Raw genomic sequence first — 26,247 nt, 5'->3', positions numbered from 1 at the left:
ATTACGCCATTTGGCCCATCGCCTACTCCGCCATTCAATCATGGTTAAAGATAAACACAAAAAGCTGGATCAACTCAGCGGGACAGGCAACATCTATTGCGAGTAGGAATGGGTGACGTTTCGGGTCGAGACCCTTCTTCAGACTGGTCTTTCCAGGCCTTTCCAGTCTGAAGAAGGGTCTCGACCAAACGTCACCCATTCCTTTTCTCCAGAGATGCTGCCTGTCCAGCTGAGTTACTCCAGCTTTTTGTGTCTATCTTCGGTTTAAACCAGCATCTGCACTTCCTTTTTTTTTTTTTTTTTTTTTTTTTTTTTTGTTTATTTTATTAGAAGTTAATACAGCACAAAACAGTACAGTGGCACCTAATTTTAGGTGCCAACTATGTAATACCGTAATCCATTCTATGTACAACCTCTAGTTTTATGTTATAAGAAAGAAGTAAGCAGAACAAGAAAAAGAAAGCAATAGAAAGGGGAAAAAGTGGAAAAATAGATGGTAGAGAGTAGAAAAACGTGAAGTGTGTATATAAAAAATAAAAAAAGGAAGAGAGAAAGAGGAAAGTAGAAATAGAAGAGAAGGCCCCTTAAAAGAGAATTTTTCAAATTTGTATTCGGAGATGTAGCTCTATCCGCGTCATGAACTGAAATCAGCAATCCTTACGGCACCGCTGCATCACATCTGCACTTCCTTCCTACGCATTCAATCATGGCTGATCTATCTTTCCCTCTCAACCCCATTCTCCAGGCTTCGCCCCATAACTTTTCACTCCTTTACTAATCAAGACTCTGTCAATCCCCGCCTTAAAAATATGCATTGACGGCCTCCACAGCTGTCTGTGGCAATAAATTCCACTGATTCACCACCCTCTGACTAAAGTAATTCCTCCTCGTCTTTCTAAAGGTACATCCTTTCATTGTGAGGCTGTGGCCTCTGGCCCTAGACTCTCCCACTAGTGGAAACATCCTATCCTAATTCACTCCATCCAGGCCTTTCACTATTTGGTGAGTTTCAATGAGGTCTCCCCTCTTCCTTCTAAGCACCAGCGAGTACAGGCCCAGTGTCTTCAAAACGCTCATCATTTGTTAACCCATTCATTCCTGGGATCATTCTCGTAAACCTCCTCTGGACCCTCTTCAGCGCCAGCACTTCCTTCCTCAGATGCGGGGCCCAAAACTGCTCACAATACAACAAACGCAGTCTGACCAGTGCCTGACAGAGCCTCAGCATTACAGCCCTGATTGGTTTTGATTCCCTGCCCAGGATTGCAACCAATTTCCCACCTGGTTATCAGGCACTATCTAATCTGCCGAAACAATGTTGAAGCTAAGCTTCCAAAGCAGGAATCCCAGTTTGCCCAACATCCGTTTAAAACGCCACAGCCATTTTGAACGACAATCAGAGTAAAGGCCGTGTGTAATGCACGGGCCAAATAATAACTGCGAACCAAGGAACTTACATCGAAGGGAGACAAAAATGCTGGAGAAACTCAGCGGGTGCAGCAGCATCTATGGAGCGAAGGAAATAGGCAACGTTTCAGGACGAAACCCTTCTAGTGTTTCGGCCCGAAACGTTGCCTATTTCCTTCGCTCCATAGATGCTGCTGCACCCGCTGAGTTTCTCCAGCATTTTTGTCTACCTTCGATTTTCCAGCATCTGCAGTTCCTTCTTAAACTCTTAAGAACTCACATCTTGGTTCTCCTGGAACAGAACGTGGTACTCTGAGAGATGTTGCTTTGTAAATTTCTTGATTATCTCCTGCTTAATTCTGGGATCCAGAACGTTGGCCACCAGGCAGGCATCGCGCAGAATGTTACTGGGGCCCGCTGGTCTCTGGAAAGATAAGTAGGAAATGGCAGCCATTATTCAGTGTGCAATGAATGCACCATACATTGTTTGTAGCTCAGACACAAGGAACTGCGTAGAACATTGAGCAGTACCACTCGGGCCGGATTTAGATGAAGAGAGGCCCTAAGCTGTTCCACTTGTGAGGCCCCCTCCGCGTTGGTTTTCAGCGCTGGCGGCGAGGCAGCGACCGGACAGCCATGGCGGCCAAATCTCCCACAATTCAAAGCGAGGGAGAAAGTGCCCAGCGCCGACCAGTTGCCATTGCAGTGCACATGCGCAGGGCGGCCGATGATGTGCTGGCCGTGGTTGTGCGCATGTGCAGGGCGGGAGGACGTGCAGGTCGCAGCAATGCGCATGTGCAAGGCGGGAGGACGTGCCGGCGGATGAGGAGCAAGCAGCACGGACACGGATGGAGAGAGAGAGAGATAGAGAGGGGGGCCCGCCCAGAGTTGAACGGTAGGTGTCCTGCCTTGGCCGGAGGCCCCCTAAACCTCGAGGCCCTAAGCTTAAGCTTGTCTAGCTTATAGGTAAATCCGGCCCCGAGTACAACACTGTGGCGCAGCGCCAGAGTTGCTGCCACTACAGCACCAAGACCCGGGTTCCATCCTGACTACGGGTGTTTGTCCGAACATTCTCACCGTGACCTGCGTGGGTTTCGTCCAGGATTTTTTTGTTTCCCCCCACGCTCCAGACGTACAGGTTTTTGTAGGTTCGTTGGCTTGGAATCATTATAAATTGTGTGTAGGGTAGTGTTAGTGTGTGCGGATCATTGGTCGGCACAGACTCGGTAGGCCGAAGGGCCAGCTTCTTGCTGTATCTCGAAACTAAACACGGGTCTGGCCCTTCGGCCCACAATGTCTGTGCCAAACATGATGCCAAGGATAGTTTTTTTCTGCCTGCACATGATCCATATCCCTCCATTCCCTGCATATCCATGGGCCTATCCAAGAGTCTCTTAAACACCATTATTGTATCTGACTCCACCACCACCCCCCGCCAGCGTGTTCCAGGCACCCACCACCCTCTGTGTAAAGTAATTTCCCCGCACATCTTTACATTTTATCCCTCTCTTGTTAGACCCTATAGCATTTGCAGGTGCTGGCTAAGAAAAAAAGAGACACAAGTGCTGGAGTAACTCTGCGCGACAGGCAGTATCTCTAGAGACATGGATTGGACAGTATCTCTGGAGACTCCAGACATGGCTAGGCGATGTTTCAGATCGAGACCCTTCTTCAGACTGATTCTAGTAGGGGGGAGGGGGGAGGGGGGGGGAAGAAAGCTAGAAGAGAGGTGGGGACGGGTCACTGCCAGGCCAGTGATAGGTGGATACAGGCGAGGAGGGGTGAAGACTAGAGATGAAAAGGAGATTTAAAAAATGAGAAGAGGATTTTTTTTTAGTCGGTGGTGAATCTGTGGAAATCAATGCCACAGAAGGCTGTGGAGGCCAAGTCAGTGGATATTTTTAAGGCAGAGATAGATACTTGATTAGTACAGGTTTCAAAGGTTATGGGGAGAAGGCAGGAGAATAGGGTTAGGAGGGAGAGATAGATCAGCCATGAGTCAATGGCGGAGTAGGCTGAGGGCCGAATGGCCTAATTCTACTCCTATCCATTATGACATGAAATGGGAAGCGAGGGGAAGGGATATGGGTGGAAGGGATCGGGGTGAAGGACAATAGGAGAAATGGATGTGCATCCAGGAGGGGCACAGGGAAGAGAGGGGGAAAATGGGAGAGGGGGGGAGGGGGAGGGGGAGGGAGGGGAGGCTGTGGGAAGCGGTGGTCATTAGTTAGTTGGTTACCTAACATTGGAGAATTCAATGTTCGTACTATTGGGTTATAAGCTACCCAAGCAGAATATGAGGTGCTGTTCCTCCAGTTTGTGTGTGGCCTCACTCTGGCAATGGAGGATGCCCAGGATGGAAATGTGTAGGAAGGAACTGCAGATGCTGGTATACACCGAAGATGGACACAAAATGCTGGAGTAACTCAGCCTTCAAAATCTCTAGTCTCCCTCTCCCCTGACTCTCAGTCTAAAGAAGGGTCTCAGTACCCGAAACGTCACCCATTCCTTCATTCCAGAGATGCTGCCGGTCCCGCTGAGTTACTCCAGCATTTTGTGTCTATCCCAGGACATAAAAGTCAGTATGGGAACAGGTTAAATGGTTAGTAACCGGGAGATCCAGCATGTTTTGGTGCACCGAGCATAAGCGTTCCGTGAAATGGAGGCCCAGTTGACACTTGGTCTTGCCGATGTCCAGGAGGTCCCATTGAGAGCACAAAATACTGCAGGAGGTGTAACCTGTGCCTACACCTCCTCCCTCACATCCATCCAGGGATCCCAGCAGTCCTTCCAAGTAAGACAGTGGTTCACATGCATTGCCTCTAACCTCATTGTATAGAGCTCTGGTAAGACCACATCCGGAGTATTGTGTACAGTTTTGGTCTCCTAATTTGAGGAAGGACATCCTTGTGATTGAGGCAGTGCAGCATACGTTCACGAGATTGATCCCTGGGATGGCGGGACTGTCATATGAGGAAAGATTGAAAAGACTAGGCTTGTATTCACTGGAGTTTAGAAGGATGAGGGGGATTTCCTATAGAAACATAGGTAGACAAAAATGCTGGAGAAACTCAGCGGGTGCAGTAGCATCTATGAAGCAAAGGAAATAGGCAACGATTCAACACAAAACGTTGCCTATTTCCTTCGCTCCATAGATGCTGCTGCACCCGCTGAGTTTCTCCAGCATTTTTGTCTACCTTCGATTTTCCAGCATCTGCAGTTCCTTCTTAAACTCTTATAGAAACATATAAAATTATAAAAGGACTGGACAAGCTAGATGCAGGAAAAATGTTCCCAATGTTGGGCGAGTCCAGAACCAGGGGCCACAGTCTTAGAATAAAGGGGAGGCCATTTAAGACTGAGGTGAGAAAAAACTTTTTCACCTCGAGAGTGGTGAATTTGTGGAATTCCCTGCCACAGAGGGCAGTGGAGGCCAAATCACTGGATGGATTTAAGAGAGAGTTAGATAGAGCTCTAGAGGCTAGTGGAATCAAGGGATATGGAGAGAAGGCAGGCACGGGTTATTGATTGGGGACGATCAGCCATGATCACAATGAATGGCGGTGCTGGCTCGAAGGGCCGAATGGCCTCCTCTTGCACCTATTTTCTATGTTTCTATCTACCGCTGTTGGTGCTCTCGATGTGGCCTTCTTGCCATCTTTCATCGTATACTGTATTGCTTAAAGTTTGTCTGATCTAGTGAGGGTCACTTTGGCACAGTGGTAGCATTGCTGCCTTACAGCGGGTTCAATCCTGACTGCGGCTGCTGTCTGTACGGAGTCTGCATGTTCTCCCTGAGACCACGTGGGTTTCCTGAGTGCCCTAGTTTCCTCCACACACTCCAGAGACGTATGGTGCCCGCCCGGAAGGGTCAGCATCCGACGGGGTCGGGACGGAGGCGCTGGAGACGTCGGATGCGAGGAGCAAGGGCCAGTAGGAGGGTGATCCGGGGTAACGCCTCCATCGCCTGCAAGGTCAGCTGCAGGAGGCAAGCTCGGGGCACAAAGATAGGAGGTCAAGGGGAGAGGAGAGAGGAGGGACGTCCGTCTGCAGGAACAACCAGACTTTGGATTTTGAATAATGACGCCAAAAATGGCAACGCCTGCATGCATAATATATATTCCAAAAGAATCTCACTGTGCAGATGCATATGTAACAAGTAAAGCTCTATTGAATTGGCCATTGAGGTTGGTAGGCTAATGGGCCTTGATGTCCCTCGTGTGCAAGATAGTTAGCGCACGTGATAGTTAGTGATCGCTGGTCGGCGTGGACACGCTGGGCCAAGAACCATCTTTCTACGCTGTATCTCTAAAGTCTCAGCTCAATCCTTCATCATTTTTAGCACCATATTCATTTTGTGAGGTTGAATAACAACATTCATTTGGAGAAAAAAAAAGTCAAACAAATATTTATTCATGTTTTTATGTGCATGATTCACCATATTTGTAGCACTAAATATAATTTTGTCATTTTTTATTTAGACCAGACTGTTTCAGTGATTCACCATATGACCTAAGTTTATTTGAGTTAGACTTGGCTCAGGGAGCAGATCACGCTAGAGGCACATGTTACTTAGATTGATACCACGATCCTGCCCGCCTCCCGTTGTAGGATAGGGTTAGTGTGCGCTAATGTAGTGGCGTGGACTCGGTGGGCCGAAGGGCCTGTTTCCGCGCTGTACCTCTGAACTAAATTAAAATAATTTGCAAGTCAAATCAGTAATAAGGAAGGCTAACACAATGCTAGCATTTATTTAGAGTGGACCAGAATGATCTAAACTAAACTAAAGTATCTGCAGTTCCTTGTGACAACATCTTACTTATATTAAAGTTAGAAGACAAAATGGGCATTTGGGTGAAAATACATTTGACCAGTTTTATTTGCAGTAAGATGTGGGAGCGAGATGCGAGCCGGGACTCTCTCACCTTAGTGCTCTGCGAGGGGAAGGCCTCTTCAAAATCCGCCAGGATCTGTTGCCCCAGCTCTGTCTGTGCAGCCCGGACCCTGACAAAACAAAATCGGAATTCCCTAAAGTTTTACTCTGCAGCTGTGAAAATAAATGGATCGCGAAAGAGTCATCTCTGCACTCATAAACTGACATCCGCATTACTTGACAAGGATAACACCAGAAGCATAAGCAAATGAGGTTGATAATAACATTGATCGGGTGGCACAGTGGCGTAACGGGGGCTCACGGTGGCGCAACAGTAGAACTGCTACCTTACAGCACCAGAGACCCGGGTTCCATCCTGACTATGGGTGCTGTCTGTACGGAGTTTGTACGTCCCCCCCGTGACATGCGTGGGTTTTCCCCAGTTGCTCCGGTTTCCTCCCACGCTCCAGACATGTACAGATTTGTAGGCTAATTGGCTTTGGTAAGGTGTAAAGTTGTCCCTAGTGTGTGTAAGTTAGCGTACGGTGCGATCGCTGGTTGGTGCAGACCCGATGGGCCGAAGGGCCTATTTCCATGCTGTATCTCTAACGTCTACAATCTAATTTATTCCATTTGCTGTGCATGTGGGCTTGTGGCTCTGCCTACTAAGCAATGAGTTTCGTAAGGTGCATTGTACACAAGTTCTTTACCTCATAGCCATGGCTCAGTAACGGAAGATTTTAGGTTTAAAATTCAAGCACAAATCAAACAGATAAATAGAGAAAGACAGCCTTGCATTTAGATAGCACCTTTCACATCTCTCACCGAGTCACCCTGAGTTCTTTACAGCTAATGAAGCACATTGGAAGTGATTAAGAAGGAACTGCAGATGCTGGAAAATCGAAGGTAGACAAAAATGCTGGAGAAACTCAGCGGGTGCAGCAGCATCGTGCTGAAATGTTGCCTATTTCCTTCGCTCCATAGATGTTGCTGCACCCACTGAGTTTCTCCAGCATTTTTGTCTACCTTCACATTGGAAGTGAGGTTGCTATTGCAATAGCACAAAATGCAGCATCCAAGTTTGCTTGGTGCAATTTTCCATAAGGTCTACATCATCAGCCTGAGCCCATAGGAAGGTCCCTACATAAATTGCCAACTGTCCATTTTCCTCCATCTGCAGTCTCTTGTGTCTCAGTCTGATTTAGTAGTGTTAAAGGCCGATAAATCCTCTGGGCCAGATAGGCTGCATCCCAGAGTACTTAAGGAAGTAGCTCCAGAAATAGTGGATGCATTAGTAATAATCTTTCAAAACTCTTTAGATTCTAGAGTAGTTCCTGAGGATTGGCGGGTAGCAAACGTAACCCCACTTTTTAAGAAGGGAGGGAGAGAGAAAACGAGGAATTACAGACCAGTTAGTCTAAAATCGGTAGTGGGGAAACTGCTAGAGTCAGTTATTAAAGATGGGATAGCAGCACATTTGGAAAGTGGTGAAATCATTGGACAAAGTCAGCATGGATTTACGAAAGGTAAATCATGTCTGACGAATCTTATAGAATTTTTCGAGGATGTAACTAGTAGCGTGGATAGGGGAGAACCAGTGGATGTGGTGCATCTGGACTTCCAGAAGGCTTTCGACAAGGTCCCACATAAGAGATTAGTATACAAACTTAAAGCACACGGCATTGGGGGTTCAGTATTGATGTGGATAGAGAACTGGCTGGCAAACAGGAAGCAAAGAGTAGGAGTAAACGGGTCCTTTTCACAATGGCAGGCAGTGACTAGTGGGGTACCACAAGGCTCAGTGCTGGGACCCCAGCTATTTACAATATATATTAATGATCTGGATGAGGAAATTGAAGGCAATATCTCCAAGTTTGCAGATGACACTAAGCTGGGGGGCAGTGTTAGCTGTGAGGAGGATGCTAGGAGACTGCAAGGTGACTTGGATAGGCTGGGTGAGTGGGCAAATGTTTGGCAGATGCAGTATAATGTGGATAAATGTGAGGTTATCCATTTTGGTGGCAAAAACGGGAAAGCAGACTATTATCTAAATGGTGGCAGATTGGGAAAGGGAGAGATGCAGGAGACCTGGGTGTCATGGTACACCAGTCATTGAAGGTAGGCATGCAGGTGCAGCAGGCAGTAAAGAAAGCGAATGGTATGTTAGCTTTCATTGCAAAAGGATTTGAGTATAGGAGCAGGGAGGTTCTACTGCAGTTGTACAGGGTCTTGGTGAGACCACACCTGGAGTATTGCGTACAGTTTTGGTCTCCAAATCTGAGGAAGGACATTATTGCCATAGAGGGAGTGCAAAGAAGGTTCACCAAACTGATTCCTGGGATGTCAGGACTGTCTTATGAAGAAAGACTGGATAGACTTGGTTTATACTCTCTAGAATTTAGGAGATTGAGAGGGGATCTTATAGAAACTTACAAAATTCTTAAGGGGTTGGACAGGCTAGATGCAGGAAGATTGTTCCTGATGTTGGGGAAGTCCAGGACAAGGACAAGGACAGCTTAAGGATAACGGGGAAATCCTTTAAAACCGAGATGAGAATAACTTTTTTCACACAGAGAGTGGTGAATCTCTGGAACTCTCTGCCACAGAGGGTAGTTGAGGCCAGTTCATTGGCTATATTTAAGAGGGAGTTAGATGTGGCCCTTCTGGCTAAGGGGATCAGGGGGTATGGAGAGAAGGCAGGTACGGGATACTGAGTTGGATGATCAGCCATGATCATATTGAATGGCGGTGCAGGCTCGAAGGGCCGAATGGCCTACTCCTGCACCTAATTTCTATGTTTCTATGTTTCTATGACTGCCGCGGGACACCAGAACTAATGGCCCAGCTACCAAGGGAGTGAGTGGCAAGGAGGCACAGCGGTAAGAGTTGCTGCCTGACAGCGCCAGAGACTGACTGCGGGCGTTGTTTGTACAGAGATTGCAAGTTCTCTCCGTGACCTATGTGGGTTTTCTCCGGGTGCACCGGTTTTCTCCCACACTCCAAAGACGTACAGGTTTGTAAACTAATTGACTTGGCTAAATTGTAAATTGCCATACAGTCACAGTGATAAAGTGTGGAAACAGGCTCTTCAGCCCAACTTGCCCACACCGGCCAACATGTCCCAGCTACACTAGTCCCATCTGCCCACATTTGGTCCATAGCCCTCCAAACCTATCCTATTGATGTACTTGTCTTACTGTTTCTTAAATATAGGGATAGTTCCTGCCTCAACTACCTCCGCTGGTATCCCTAGTGTGTGTGGGATAATGCTAGTGTACGGGGATCTCTGGTCGGCACGGACTTGGTGGGCCACATGGCCTGTTTCTGCGCTGTATCTCTAAACTAAACTAAACTAAACTAAACTAAACAAGAGCTAACTGCCCTGCTACCAAGGGACTGGTGAACTGTTGGTGATCCAACCTTTAGCTTGGTCATTCTGTTTAGAGTGGACATACGAGATCTCTAAACCTGCTAGTTTAAAGATGAGTGGAGTGGACCAATCTTCCATTCCCGCTGACAGTGCACAAGACATTTTGTCTCTCGATTATATCCTGTTTGTGGGAGCATGTGTGTGCAAATCAGCTGCTGTATTTCCTACATGACGTCAATGACCACACTTCAGAAGTATTGCACTGGCTGCACAACTAACCAGGACTACCTGAACTAATGAAAAGAAAAGTTTGTTTCTCTATTAGTCTCTACAGCCATTAGGCTAGTAAACACTAAAAACCTCCAAACATGCTGAGAACTATATAGACTTGGAGGCATTGGTTTTGTTTTTTTGCCTTATTATTATTTTTGTTTGTTTTTGTGTGCGCGTGTGTTTATGTGCGTATGTTTGTGTGTGTGTTTCTGTACACGTGTGCGTGTGTTTATGTGCGCGTTTGTGTGCATGTTTCTGTGCGTGTGTGCGTGTTTGTGCGCGCATGTGTTCGTGTGCGTGTGTTGTGTGGATGTGTTTGTGTGCATGTGTTTGCGTATTTTTGTGCGTGTTTTATGCATGTGTTTGAGCACTTGTGCGTGTGTATGTTAGTGTGTGCGTGTATGTTACTGCGTGTATATGTTAGTGTGTGTATGCGTGTATTAGTGTGTGTGTGTGTGGGTTTTTGTGTGGTGTGTGTGCGCGTGTGTGTCTAGAACCTATTTTTCCCCTTCATTATACTGTTTACAGAGTGCTATGTTCACATACTCTGTTGTGCTGCTGTAAGTAAGAATTTCATTGTTCTGTCTGGGACAAATGACAATAAAACACTCTTGACTCGTTCCTCTAAATATAGATAATGGCAGCAGCAAATAAAATGGAATTTTCAAAGACAGAAGTCTCATATATAATTGGCCTTGCTAACGGCCTACAATCAGATGTGTAACAAGGGAACGTGAAGTTACAAGGAGACAAGGCCAATTCCACTCATGCGTTTTGAAGTTTCCTCTCAAGCAGCTCGCAAATGGTCAGACACCACATGGAACCTCAATAACCATGGAATGTGGATAGGGAGTCCAAACCTGTAAAAGTACAAAATGTTCCATCTAATATAGGCTCAGGACTATCACAACAACACAGGCATCACATGATGCAAAAAGGGTCGTACTTTCAAATTCATGGAGGCAAAGTTTCCCTTAAAAAAGGGAAAAACAAACAGAAAATATTAGAGTCATAGTCTTAGTGTGGAAACAGGCTCTTCGGCCCAACTTACCCTCACTGACCAACAAGTCCCATCTACACATCCCACTGCTAGCATTTGGCCCATATCCCTCTTAACCTATCCTGTCTAAGTGTTTCTTAAACACTGCAATAGTCCCTCCTCAACTACCTCCTCTGGCAGCTTGTTCCACACAACCACTCTTTGCGTGAAAAAGTTACCCCTCAGATTCCTATTAAATCTTTCCCCTCTCACCTTAAACCTATGTCCTCTGGTTCTTGATTTCCCCCACTCTGAACAGTCGTTCAATAAGTTAAGGGTAGTCCAATTCACCCCTGACCCATTGTGGACATTGGACTTTGTCCATGGAACTGGTGGGGTAAAATGCTGAGAACTATATTCTGCACTCTGCATTTTTCCCTTTCCCTTTCCCTTTGGACTTTAGTTTGACAATTGGATATATGTATATACAATATTACCTGATATGATTGAATAGCATGCAAAAGAAAACATTTCACTGTACCTCGGTATAGGTGACAATAATAAATCTAAACCTAGACCTACGTGCTGAATGAAACTTGATAAAGTTACCCTGTATGAGGAAGGGGACACAAAGTGAATCACCATGGAAACGAAGCTTAGGAGACTACTGGCAAAAGCCAAAGATAAATTGAAAGGCCTCCAGATTTATTCCCAGCACACAGAAAGAAAGTGGAAGCTAACATACTAACTAAATAGACTTCAAGAAGTAATTCATTTCCGTTAGAGTACTTTAAATCCCGATGAGTTAGAATCAAAATAACAGAAACTTGCAGCTCAAGCTTGAATGCACTGTCTATTATGGATGCAGAATCTTTTACGCATGGGAGGGGAATCAAGAACCAGAGGACATAGGTTCGAGATGTGAGGGGAAAGATTTAATAGGCACCTGAGGGTATCACACAGGGTGCTGAGTATATGGAATGAGCTGCCAGAGGGGGTAGTTGAGGCACGTACTATGCCAACATTTAGTTTAGTTTAATTGAGAGATACAGCTCAGAAACAGGCTCTTTGACCGTTGACCATCAATCAAAGGTAGACAACAAAATGCTGGAGTAACTCAGCGGGACAGGCAGCATCTATGGAGAGAAGGAATGGGTGACGTTTCGGGTCGAGACCCTTCTTCAGACTGATGTCAGGGGAGGGGGCGGGATAAAGATAGAATGTGGTCAGTCTGAAGAAGAGTCTCGACCGGAAACGTCACCTATTCCTTCGCACCATAGATGCTGCCTCACCCGCTGAGTTTCTCCAGCTTTTTTGTCTACCTACGATTTTTACAGCATTCTGAAACATGTAGTTGGAGACAGTAAAACTAGTGGGAGAACTGGGAAGGGAGAGGGGAAGGAGAGAGAGAACAAGGGCTATCTGAAGTTAGAGAAGTCAATGTTCAGACCACTGGGATGTAAACTACCCAAGCAAAATATGAGGTGCTGTTCATCCAATTTGCACTGGGCCTCACTCTGAAGTTGGATGAGGCCCAGGACAGAAAGATCATATTGGGAATGGGAGGGGGGGTTGAAGTGCTGGGCCACCGGGAGATCAGAGAGGTTAAGACGGACTGAGCGTAGGTGTTCAGCGAAATGATCGCCGAGCCTACGCTTGGTCTCGCCGATGTAGAGAAGTTGACACCTGGTTTTGGTCTCCAAATCTGAGGAAGGACATTATTGCCATAGAGGGAGTGCAGAGACGGTTCACCAGACTGATTCCTGGGATGTCAGGACTGTCTTATGAAGAAAGACTGGATAGACTTGGTTTATACTCTCTAGAATTTAGGAGATTAAGAGGGGATCTTATAGAAACTTACAAATTTCGTTAATGCATTTCGTTGTCTCTGTACTGTACACTGACAATGACAATTAAAATTAAATTGAATCTGAAAATTCTTAAGGGGTTGGACAGGCTAGATGCAGGAAGATTGTTCCCGATGTTGGGGAAGTCCAGGACAAGGGGTCACAGCTTAAGGATAAGGGGGAAATCCTTTAAAACTGAGATGAGAAGAACTTTTTTCACACAGAGAGTGGTGAATCTCTGGAACTCTCTGACACAGAGGGTAGTTGAGGCCAGTTCATTGGCTATATTTAAGAGGGAGTTAGATGTGGCCCTTGTGGCTAAGGGGATCAGGGGGTATGGAGAGAAGGCAGGTACGGGATACTGAGTTGGATGATCAGCCATGATCATATTGAATGGCGGTGCAGGCTCGAAGGGCCGAATGGCCTACTCCTGCACCTAATTTCTATGTTTTTATGAACAGCGGATACAATAGATAGCAATCAATCACTTGACCATCAATCACCCGTTCACACTAGTTCTTGTTATCCCACTTTCTCATCCACGCCCTGCACACTGGGGGTAATTTACAGGGGGCCAGTTAACCTACAAACCTGCATATCTTTGGTATGTGGGAGAAATCCAGAGCACCTGGAGGAAACCCATATTGTCACATGGAGAACATGCAAACTCCACACAGACAGCACCCAAGGTCAGGATCGAACCTGGATCTCTGTCATTGTGAGGAAGCGGCTTTACCAGCTCCGTCACTGTGGTGCCAAAGACATTTAGACAGGAAAGGTTTAGAAGTATATGGGCCAAACTCAGGCAGGAGGGCTAGCATGGATGAGGCATCGTGATTGGCATGGTCAAGTTGGGCTGAAGAGCCTGTTTCCGCGTGGGACGACTCTATGGCTCTAAAGAAAAGTATCTGTACATCATGTCCTTGCTGGCGGTGCTTTGATTAACTTCTGAGCAATGATATGTAGCGTCTCACAGATTTTAATATTCCAAACAACAGCATCTGCCACCAAGGAGGACAATGGAAACACAAGGAGCCGCAGATGCTGGAATCCTGTGGACAATATCAATTTTACCAAAGCCAATTAACCTACAAACCTGCACGTCTTTGGAGTGGGGAAGGAACCCAGAGCACACAACCTACATGGTCACACAGAGAGTGGTGAATCTCTGGAATTCTCTGCCGCAGAAGGTAGTTGAGGCCAGTTCATTGGCTATATTTAAGAGGGAGTTAGATGTGGCCCTTGTGGCTAAAGGGATCAGGGGGTATGGAGAGAAGGCAGGAACAGGATACTGAGTTGGATGATCAGCCATGATCATATTGAATGGCGGTGCAGGCTCGAAGGGCCGAATGGCCTACTCCTGCACCTATTTTCTATGTTTCTATGTCACCTGGAGAATGTACAAGCACCCCTAGGCAGGATCGAACCCGGAACTCTGGCACCTGTAAAGGGCCTGTCCCACTTGGCCATCATTTACACGACAGGCCGGTAGTGACTGATGCGCGACAAGCTCGCGTCTTCATGCGTCCACACAGCCGTCTGGAGCGCGTGACGTCATTTGAATAACCAGTCTATGATATTTGCCCAGTTTATGATATTTATGGTGATTTTCTAAAATGTTCCAGTTTCTTGAGTTGTGCTAGCAATTGGAAAAACTGCAGATGTAATGCCCCTATTCAAAACAAGAGGTGAATGAAAAGTAGCAAGCTGCAGACCAAATTAATCTGTGGGAAGGAACTGCAGATGCAGGTTTAAACTGAAGAGAGACACAAAATGCAGGAGTAACTCAGCGGGACCGGCAGCATCTCTGGAGAGAAGGAATGGATGATGTTTCAGTCTGAAGAAGGGACTCGACCCGAAACGTCAACCTGTCCCACTTGGCGGTTATTTACACGACAGGCTGGTGGCGGGCGAAGATTTCGTACGGGACGAAATCCTGGCGGGCTGCACGATACCGCGCGCAACTCCACACTCCTCCACGCCACTCCATGCGCCCGTCCCGCGCTACCCACACGCTACCAGATGGCGTAAATGTCACGCAAATGACGGCCAAGTCACGTGGAGAACAGGCCCATCAGGCTGCAACTCTACCGCTGCACCACCGTGCTGCCGCTAAATTGGCAGGCTACACATTTTCTAGCACAGAGTTTATTTGAGAAAAAACGTGGATAACACAACACCATTGTGTTTTTGTGATTTTTTGTGTGACTTTCATTTCAAGACAAGGAAAAACTGGCAAACCAGCCAGTGGTGAAAGAGTTAATCTTTACAAACAGCAGCTTGGCCACAGAGACGTTTGCTTTCCACCCACTCCCATACTGAAATCTGCCAGCCACATATGGGATTTATCTGTGCTGAGTACATCAATGAATGTGGTACTTTGCAGGGGAACGAGCTACAGAGGCGGTCAGTTCAAACGCTTAGCTTGTTTTGGGGGGGGGGGGGGGGGGGGGGGGGGGGGGGGGGGGGGGGGAGGTGGATATAAAGCAGTAGGGCTGGGGTGGGAAATGGGTGTGTGGAGGAAAAATAGAGACAGTCTGAATTGCAAGATATTGAACCCCCAGCATCAGCAAGCTTGTGGTAGTCTCTGTAGTGGCAAGTCTTTATTCTCTTGAGTTCAAAGAATAAAAGTTGAATGGGTGGAAAACACACACTCTTTATTAGCACGAAGACAGTGGAATTGTGCAGCTGGTGGAGCACATGCCTCACGGCGCCAGAGACCCGGGTTCGATCCTGACTTTGGGTGCTGTCCGTGTGGAGTTTGCCTGTTTTCCTTGTGACTGCGTGGGTTTCCTCCAGTTTGGTTTCATTGTCCTAGAGTTAAACAGCGTGGAAACGGGCCCTTTGCTCCAACATTCTCCCATATCCCAAAGACACGCGCAGGTCTGTAGGTAAATCGGCCCCTCTGGAAATTGCCCCCAGGGTGTAGGAAGTGGATGAAAAAGTGGGATAACATAGAACTGGTGTGAACGGGTAATCGATGGTCGCCGTGGACTCGGTAGGTGGAAGGACCCGTTTCCACGCTGCTTCTCGAAACTAAACTACTCCAACAAGAGACTCCGAACTCTAGGGAAAAATTGCGTTCTGGCGACTGCATTCTAAAGACTAGAAAATCACATCCCAAATAAGTCAACAGGCAAAAATAAGTCGGTCTCTATGTATTCCAGGCCAAAACAGCTTTTTGTCTGTTTTACACAAGGCAACATGGAGCTGGAAGAATGAGAGGTGATAGCATCCTGCAGGGGCCTGACAGAGTGGATGCCAAGAGACTATTTCCTCTAGCAAAGAACCTAGAAGTAGGGGAAATGCCTCGGGATAAGGAACTGGTCTTTTAAAGCAACGTTGAGAAGAATTTTCTTCTCCCAGAAGCTTTTGAATCTTTTAATCCTTTACTCCAGAGGCAGAGTCGTTGAGTGTATTTCACGATCATGATAGATTTTTAAACTATCTAAACTGTGGTAGGGCTTTACAGGGAAGAAGGGTTGGGACAACAACCTTATGGGCCTATCCCACTTAGGCCACTTTTTAGGCGACTGCAGGAGACTACGCAGTCGCCACATGTTCGCGGGTGGTTGCCGGGGAGTTGCCTTCATGGTCTTGAGGAGTTCCCGCATTCTGGAAACTAGTCGCGGCCTCATTATGGTCGCCGAGAATTTTTCAACACGTTGAAAGAGGAGTAGTTTTCAGCATGTTGAAAAATTAACGGCGACCAGAATGAAGCCGCCATGGAGAGTAGCGAGAATTCTCGAACCAAAGGTGGGTCACCAGGAGGTCCTAGTGGGTCGCCAGGAGGTCGAAGGTTCTCGTAAGTTCTCGTAAGTTGTAGCCGGTGCTGACCGGTGAATTTCATTGGCTCATTGGGGGAAAAAAAACATTAAAAAATAAAAACATAGTCGTTTTCAGAACCAAGGATAACCTTGATCTCTGGCTTGTGTTGTCTCCACTCCTTTTCCCCCCTTCTCCCCCCTCTCTCCCTACTTCTTTTAAAGGACTTACATGACCCTTCCCGTACACTGTGCTTTCACCATCTTAATTACAGCGCCAACCTTCCTGTTCATCGCGGTGTGTGTCTGCATCACATTGGCTTTGAACCGTGTGAATTTCACTCGGACAGCGCTACCCCCGCTTGCCCTGTCCCCCGCCTGCAATAACGGGCTGGTGAAGGAAGGTGTGTGTGTGTGTGTGTGTGTGTGTGTGTGTGTGTGTGTGTGTGTGTGTGCGCGCGTGTGCGTGTGTGCACGCGTGTGCGTGTGCATGTTGACAGTCGCCGGCAGTCGCCTGAAAAATCGCCTAAGTGGGACAGGCCCATTACTCCTCTCAAGAGTCAAAAATTAAATTTTAGCCCACTCTCAGTGCATCTCGTTCAAGATCAGGATCAGTAATGAAGTTTTAATGCAAAATATCTCTTTGTTTACATTAGTGCACTTTGCAACTAACTGGAGAAGTATCTGTAGGAAAAATATCTTAACAAATTTTAAGAAAAGTGACTCCATTTTAAGAAGAAACTTTTAGATTTGATGAAGTTTTTATAAACTGGAACATAATCGAGGTATACAGTCACTGACTCGAAGTGAATAGGAAGGCCTATGTTAGAGAGCTGAGTTTAAGAGGGAACTGCAGATGCTGGAGAATCGAAGGTTACACAAAAAAGCTGGAGAAACTCAGCGGGTGCAGCAGCATCTATGGAGCGAAGGAAATAGGCAACGTTTCGGGACGAAACCCTTGGTTTCGGCCCGAAACGTTGCCTATTTCCTTCGCTCCATAGATGCTGCTGCACCCGCTGAGTTTCTCCAGCTTTTTTGTGTAACCTTAGAGAGCTGAGGATGCATTAAGGGATATCAGCCACATGCACACTCACTGAAATGGGCATGGCTATGGTGAGTCAAAATTAAAATTAAGAAAATTCTCTCCAAGAAACATTAGAGAAAAATAAACTATGCGGCACAATGACGCAACGGTGGAGTTGCTGCCTCACAGCGCCAGAGACCAGGGTTCGATCCTGACTACAGGTGCTGTCTGTACGGAGTCTGCACGTTCTCCCTGTGACCGCGTGCGCTTTCTCCGGGTGCTCTGGGTTCTTTCCACACTCCAAAAATGTGCAAGATTGTAGGTTAATTGGTAAGTTGTAAAATTGTCCCTAATGTGTAGGATAGAGTTAGGGTATAGGATGATCACTGGTCTGTGCGGACTTGGTGGGCCGAAGGGCCCGTTTCCACGCCGTATCTCTCAAGCCTAAAGTCTAACACTTTTAAACTAGATGCCAGAGGGTGTATAAGAACATGAATGGCCCCATAGCAGAAGTGTCCACGTCGCGAGACTGGAAACTGGAGGTATCCTGAGCTAATTCTGCTACCACCATCATCTATTGCGACAAGTGATGGCTCCCACTGATTGTCGCCGGAAGCTGGCGTCCTTTTCAGGACGGACGATGACAGCGAGGCCAACATATAACCATATGGCAATTACAGCACGGAAACAGGCCATCTCGGCCCTTCAAGTCCGTGCCGAACAATTAATATTATTTATTTTTTTCCCCTAGTCCCATCTACCTGCACTCAGACCATAACCCTCCATTCCTTTCCCGTCCATATACCTATCCAATTTATTTTTAAATGATAAAATCGATCCTGCCTCCACTTCCACTGGAAACTCATTCCACACAACTACCACTCTCTGAGTAAAAATGTTTCCCCTAATGTTACCCCTAAACTTCTGTCCCTTAATTCTCAAGTCATGCCCTCTTGTTTAAATCTTCCCTACTCTCAGTGGGAAAAGCTTATCACTCTCAGTGGGAAAAGCTTATCCACGTCAACTCTGTCTATCCCTCTCATCATTTTAAAGACCTCTATCAAGTCCCCCCTTAACCTTCTGCGCTCCAAAGAATAAAGACCTAACTTGTTCAACCTTTCTCTGTAACTTCGTTGCTGAAACCCAGGCAACATTCTAGTAAATCTCCTCTGTACTCTCTCTATTTTGTTGACATCCTTCCTATAATTAGGCGACCAAAATTGTACACCATACTCCAAAATTGGCCTCACCAATGCCTTGTACAATTTTAACATTACATCCCAATTTGTAACAAGATGGACATGAAAAGAAGAAGAAGAAGAACATGAATGGAATAGTTAGGGTGAATGCACAGTATTTTACCCAGAGTAGAGGAATAAAGCAGGGGACATTGGTTTAAGGTGCGGGGAAAAAGATTTAATAACAACTTGAGAGGCTACATTTTTCACACAGAGGGTGGTAGGTAAACGGAGTGAGCTGCTGGAGGAGGTAGTTGAGGCAGGTTGCATCACAATGTTTGTACAAGTACATGGATAGGACAGGTTTAGTGAGATATGGGCCAAACGCAGGCAGGTGGGACTAGTAGATGGGGCACGTTGGTCGGCGTGGGCAAGGTGGGCCGAAGGACTTATTTCCATGCTGTATGACTCTCTGCGAATGGTCAGCAGTGAGCTGGATTACAAAATACGCTTCAAATGGCTCCATGACAAATCGAGAATCATTCCAATGTTCCCTTGTGTCAGGAAAGGCATTGGCAGATGTCAGAACTATTAGAGACTGTTGCTGAATCGGGGGGGGGGGGGGGGGGGGGGGGTTAACAAAAAATTGAGGGGCGAGTATTAAAATAATGAAAAAAAGGAAAAAAAGAATAAGAGAACGGAGAACAGATCATGAGAGGAATAGAATTCGAGAATGATCCCAGGAATTAATTGGTTAACTTGTGATGAGCGTTTGACGGCACTGGGCCTGTACTCGCTGGAGTTTAGAAGAATGAGGGGGGAGGTGGGGGGGAACCTCATTGAAACTTTACCGAACAGTGAAAGGCTTGTATAGAGTGGATGTGGAGAGGATGTTTCCACTAGTGGGAGAGTCTAGGACCAGAGGCCATGGCCTCAATATTAAAGGACGCTCCTTTAGGAAGGAGATGAGGAGGATATTTTTTTAGTCAGTGGGTGGTGAATCTGTGGAATTCTTTGGCACAGAATTCTGTGGAGGCCAAGTCAATGGATATTTTGAAAGCAGAGATAGATAGATTCCTGAGTAGTACGGGTGTCAGGGGTTATGGGGAGAAGGCAGGAGAATGGGGTAAGGAGGGAGAGAGATAGATCAGCCATGATTGAATGGCAGAGTAGACTTGATGGGCAGAATGTCAATGGGCAGAATGTAAAAATTGGAAAGAATCATGGTTTTCAAGGGAAATTGGACACGGTTCGGAAAAAGAGAGAGATCTACAATAATTATAGGCAGCATGGAGTAAATGAGGTGCCTGAGGAGTATAAAGAATGTAAAAAGAATCTTAAGAAATAAATTAAAAAAGCTAAAAGAAGATATGAGGTTGCTTTGGCAAGTAAGGTGAAAGTAAATCCAAAGGGTTTCTACAGCTATATTAATAGCAAAAGGATAACGAGGGATAAAATTGGTCTCTTTAGAGAGTCAGAGTGGACAGCTATCTGCAGAGCCAAAAGAGATGGGGGAGATATTGAACAATTTATTTTCTTCAGTATTCACCAAGGAGAAGGATATTGAATTATGTGAGGTAAGGGAAACAAGTAGAGTAGCTATGGAAACTATGAGATTCAAAGAAGTGGAAGTACTGACACTTTTGAGAAATATAAAAGTGGATAAGTCTCCAGGTCCGGACAGGATATTCCCTAGGACATTGAGGGAAGTTAGTGTAGAAATAGCAGGGGCTATGGCAGAAATATTTCAAATGTCATTAGAAACGGGAATAGTACCGGAGGATTGGCGTACTACTCATGTTGTTCCATTGTTTAAAAAGGGGTCTAAGAGTAAACCTAGCAATTATAGACCTGTTAGTTTGACGTCAGTGGTGGGCAAATTAATGGAAAGGATACTTAGAGATAATATATATAAGCATCTGGATAAACAGGGTCTGATTAGGAACAGTCAACATGGATTTGTGCCTGGAAGGTCATGTTTGACTAATCTTCTTGAATTTTTTGAAGAGGTTACTCGTGAAATTGATGAGGGTAAAGCAGTGGATGTTGTATATAGGGACTTCAGTAAGGCCTTTGACAAGGTTCCTCATGGAAGGTTGGTTAAGAAGGTTCAATGGTTGGGTATTAATGGTGGAGTAGCAAGATGGATTCAACAGTGGCTGAATGGGAGATGCCAGAGAGTAATGGTGGATGGTTGGTTGTCAGGTTGGAGGCCAGTGACTAGTGGGGTGCCACAGGGATCTGTGTTGGGTCCACTGTTGTTTGTCATGTACATCAATGATCTGGATGATGGTGTGGTAAATTGGATTAGTAAGTATGCAGATGATACTAAGATAGGTGGGGTTGTGGATAATGAAGTAGATTTTCAAAGTCTACAGAGAGATTTATGCCAGTTGAAAGAGTGGGCTGAAAGATGGCAGATGGAGTTTAATGCTGATAAGTGTGAGGTGCTACATCTTGGCAGGACAAATCAAAATAGGACGTACATGGTAAAATGGTAGGGAATTGAAGAATTCAGGTGAACAGAGGGATCTGGGAATAACTGTGCACAGTTCCCTAGGGTGGTAAAGAAAGCTTTTGATGTGCTGGCCTTTATAAATCAGAGCATTGAGTATAGAAGTTGGGATGTAATGTTAAAATTGTACAAGGCATTGGTGAGGCCAATTCTGGAATATGGTGTACAATTTTGGTCGCCCAATTATAGGAAGGATGTCAACAAAATAGAGAGAGTACAGAGGAGATTTACTAGAATGTTGCCTGGGTTTCAACAACTACGTTACAGAGATAGGTTGAATAAGTTAGGTCTTTATTCTCTGGAGCGCAGAAGGTTAAGGGGGGGACTTGATAGAGGTCTTTAAAATGATGAGAGGGATAGACAGAGTTGACGTGGATAAGCTTTTCCCACTGAGAGTAGGGTAGATTCAAACAAGGGGACATGACTTGAGAATGAAGGGACTGAAGTTTAGGGGTAACATGAGGGGGAACTTCTTTACTCAGAGAGTGGTGGCTGTGTAGAATGAGCTTCCAGTGAAGGTGGTGGAGGCAGGTTCGTTTTTATCATTTAAAAATAAATTGGATAGTTATATGGACGGGAAAGGAATGGAGGGTTATGGTCTGAGCGCAGGTATATGGGACTAGGGGAGAATACGTGTTTGGCACGGACCAGAAGGGTCGAGATGGCCTGTTTCCGTGCTGTATTGTTATATGGTTATATGGTTATATGTCCTTATTCTGCTCCTATTACTTATGACCTTATGACTTTATGAGGACGACTAAATACACAGTATTTTACCCAGAGCAGGGGAATTAAGAATAAAGTGGGGTGAGACAGCCAAAGAGAAAAAATAAAGGTAGAGGAAAGGAAATAAAGATAGGCAGAGAGAATAATGGGAGAGTGTATTTATATAGGAGCCAGGAAATCAAAGCCAAACACTTGAAAAGTAATTTTACAACTTAAGTATATTTACCAGATAGAGATTATCTCCTTACCTGCAGGAAATTAAAATCTTGTTGATTAAGGTTTAAATGGTTAGCTGACATACTGAAGAAACACAGAGAGAGATTTATTGAAAATGTCAGGTGATGAGACAAAGATCTACAGTCTAGAAATTCAAAAACATTTTGCATATTTGTGGCAAAACTGATATGGGAGCGGATTTCTTCATGAAGTGTAAAGACAAAATGACACACATAACATTGCGGTGGCTGCCAAGACTAACATTCCAGACCTTGATCTCCGTGAGGTAACGCTGCCTCAACACTTCTGATTCTTTACATGACTATCACCAAGCTCTTTTGAAGCTCTACCCACGATAATCGGACCAAATAATAAATAAAATAACCAAAGAACCTTAAGCACCGATGAGGTAACGCACTGGGGAAAGACAGCGTTGGATTCAATTATAATTAATGAGGAGGAAATAATAAGTCAAGTTGGATTATGCAGGCATCTGCTGTTTAATAATCATATTATAGTCACTTTTACGGTGGAAATGAGAATGGAACAGATGATATAATCTGTTAAAACTGGGTTTCAAGGGAAGAAAGGAGGGGGATGGGACTGATAAATGAAAGAGAAAAGATAGCAAGAACTAGACAAAGGCAAAATGAGAAAATGTGTAGGAAGGAACTGCCGGTTTATACAGGAGATAGACACAAATAGCTGGAGTAACTCAGCGGGTCAGGCAGCGTCTCTGGCGAAAAGGAGTACAAGTTCAAGTTCAAGTGAGTTTATTGTCATGTGTCCCTGATAGGACAATGAAATTCTTGTTTTGCTTCAGCACACAGAACATAGTAGGCATTGGCTACAAAGTAGGTGGCCTTTCGGGTCGGAACCCTTCTTCAGACCCAGTGCCAGATGAGATAGTTGAGGCAGGTGAGGCAACAGGAGAAAACGTTGCCATCGTGAATCAACATACGGGACAAAAGAGACCATGTAAAGGGCCTGTCCCACAGACGCGATTTGTTCGGCCGCTTGCCGGCACCCGTCATAGTCGCAGCAGCTCTCCGAAAATTTTCGACATTGTGAAAATCCAGCGGCGACCAGAAAAAGGTACGACTCTTTGGGCGACTACTCGTGACCATACACGCGCCACCCCGCGACATCACGTACGTGGGACAGGTCCTTAAAACAGGAGGGATATAGAAGTGGCAGAGAAAATCCCCACAGAGACACAAGTAGGGCGCATTATATTAAACAGTATTAAAAGAACGTAGCATCAGGCACAAAGCGGTAAATATATCGGTACAACATAGGACTACATGAGAGTCTTTGACAATTATATTAGAACACAACATGTACTACATTGTCTGTTTCAGTGGGAAAATATATGGCTTGTTAGTATATCTTTTAATAGCAGTACTATTGAATAACAAACTTGCTAATGTTAGTTGAAGAAGGAATAATGTCCAATACAACAGGCTAAATCAATGTCTGACAAAAATTGAAAATGATTCATTCTATTTGTACACATTCAAATTCAGGACTACTTTACACAGTACAGAATACTTTCAACAAATTGAATGTCTATGACTACTGCCATCAGCAATGTGCCATTGGTAAACAAGGACGTTGAAGCGTCTGCAATGCCCTGGGCTGCCAGAGGTAGCTCAAGTAGTGAACACTGCCCGGTCCATCACAGGTACTGACCTCCCCACCATCGAACGGATCTCCAGGAGTCGCTGCCTCAAAAAGGCAGTCAGCATCATCAGAGACCCACACCAACCTGACCACGCTCTCATTTCATTCCTGCCATCGGGAAGAAGGTACAGGAGCCTGAAAACTGTAATGTCCAGGTTCAGGTGCGGCTTCCTCCCTACAGCCATCAGGCCCCTGTTCACTGCCGTGTTTTGTTCATTATTGGCCATGACCCAAGTATGCTCAGGGGTGGCATCGAACAGGTTAAACACTACCACCTCCAAATAGGCTGCAAATTATACACACAGCCACATTATTTTGCACTTTGCACTATTATTGTTGATGTATTTGACTGTTTTATAATAGGTGCAGGAGTAGGCCATTTGGCCCTTCGAGTAGGCCTTGGCCCTGTTTATATATATATATATATATACTGAAGTTATTTTTATTATAGTTTTTACAGAGAACTACGTTTACATGCCTGTTGTGCTGCTGCGAGTAAGAATTTTGTTGCTGCATTACGGGACATGACAATATAGTGTGGGAGCTTTCACATTATTAATGGAATTAGCGCCTTGAAGAGAATGGATTGAAGTTTATTATGATTGCAATCGTGGAGCGGAGACGTTATTCTGTGGGGCTTGGTACAAGGTGCAACTCTCAGGGTTGTTTCTAATAAGATAAGGGGCTGTAAAAGCTGAGTCTCAATGAATTGAGTACAAAGACATTTCTAGTGTAGCTGTGAACAGTGAGATGTCAGCAGGCGGCACAGCAATTTAACCCTTGCCGTTCTCATTCTGGATAGCTGTATTCAAAGGGCATCAGTCACCCTATATAGATAAGGAAGCTTTGTTTTTCGGCAGTGTATTCTGTGTAAAATGCGTAGGGAAGAACTGATGGTTTACACCGAAGATAGACACACGGTGCTGGGGGAACCCAGAGGAACAGGCAGCATCTCTGGAGAGAAAGATTGGGTGACGTTTCAGGTTGACACCCTTTCTTCAGACTGTGAGTCAGGGGAGAGGGAGACCAGAGATATGGAAGGGTAAGCGGTGAAAGCGGCAGATCAAAGCAGACGAGAGTCAGGGGTGAGGGAGGCACAGAGATAAGGAAGTATAAGGTGTGAAAATCAAACAAAATGTAAAATCATTCATTTGTTAGCTAGGAGAAGGTGAGAAGGAAGCAGAGCGAGATACAATTCAATCAAGGGGGACAGTCAGACTGGTTGGAGAACTAAGGTGGGGGAGGGATGGAGAGAGAGGGAAAGCTTGAATTTAGAGAAGTCAATATTTATACCGCTGAGGTGTAAGCTGCCCAAGCAAAATATAGGGTCTGTTACTCCAATTTGCACTAGGCCTCACTCTGATAATGGAGGAGGCCCAGGACACAAATGTCAGTGGGGAGTTAAAATATTTAACAACTGGAAAATCAGGTAGGTTTAGGCGGGCTGAAGAGAGGTAAGAGTTGTGTGTGAATGTCCAGTGTCATGTGTCTAGTCATGTTCAGTCTTCAGTCCTATAGTTGCAGTTCCATAGTTTCTTTGGTTTGTTAGTTATGATGTGTTCAGTTGTCAGTTAAGGTCTGCAGATATTTTAATGCTTTGCTCTGATGCCGCATAACCATTGTGTTTGAATGAAAAAGTTTAAAAATGCCACGACTGGTCATTGAGAATTCCGTGATCCAACAAACACTTTTGACACTCTCTTGTCGGAACTGTATAGGTGGATTAGTATAACTAACCGCTCTGTAAACCACGTTTAGTTCCGGGTTTGAGCCGTGAGCTTTAGTTTAGCTTAGAGATACAACGTGGAAACAGGCCCTTTTGGCCCACCGAGTCCACACCAACCAGCTTTCCCCGCACTCCATCCTACACACATTAGGGACAATTTACGATTTCACCAAGCTAATTAACCTGCAAACCTCTACGTCTTTGGAATGTTGGAGGAAACCAGAGCACCTGGGGAAAACCCAGGTAGGTCAATAGACAATAGGTGCAGGAGTAGGCCATTTGGCCTTTCGAGCCAGCACCGCCATTCAATGTGATCATGGCTGATCATCCACAATCAGTACCCCGCTCCTGCCTTCTCCCCATATCCCTTGACTCCGCTATTTTTAAGAGAGGTCACGGGGAGAACGCACAAATTCCATACAGACAGCACCGGTAGTCAGGATCAAACCCGGGTTTTCTCTGGCGCTGTAAGGCAGCAACTCTACTGCTGCGCCCCTTTGCAACAGTGGCTCTGTTCTATTGGTATCCTCATCAACAATTGCTGCATAATAACAATCGGCAAAAACATTTTAATCTTCCATTCACCTCACTGATATCTACAAGACATTGATTTGTAGAAGTTAGATAGCAATAGCCAACAAAACAACCTAGATTACACTTCAAAGT

At 45.5% G+C, this 26,247-nt stretch overlaps 1 protein-coding gene across 1 annotated transcript in view; it reads right to left on the bottom strand.

Moving 5' to 3' along the window:
• vps53 (VPS53 subunit of GARP complex) overlaps positions 1-26,247 on the bottom strand; it is a 338,695-nt gene that overhangs the window by 219,391 nt on the left and 93,057 nt on the right. The window contains exons 8-9 of the mRNA XM_055657535.1: positions 6,333-6,411; positions 1,688-1,831 (exon numbers count right to left, since the gene is read on the bottom strand). Of these exons, the coding sequence (XP_055513510.1) occupies positions 1,688-1,831; positions 6,333-6,411 (223 nt within the window). The remainder of the gene's footprint in view (positions 1-1,687; positions 1,832-6,332; positions 6,412-26,247) is intronic.

This window comes from Leucoraja erinacea, chromosome 28 (genome assembly GCF_028641065.1).
Source record: "Leucoraja erinacea ecotype New England chromosome 28, Leri_hhj_1, whole genome shotgun sequence".
NCBI lineage: Eukaryota > Metazoa > Chordata > Chondrichthyes > Rajiformes > Rajidae > Leucoraja > Leucoraja erinaceus.
The sequence above is the reverse complement of the archived record's forward strand: the minus strand, read 5'-3'. Positions and strand labels throughout refer to the sequence as shown.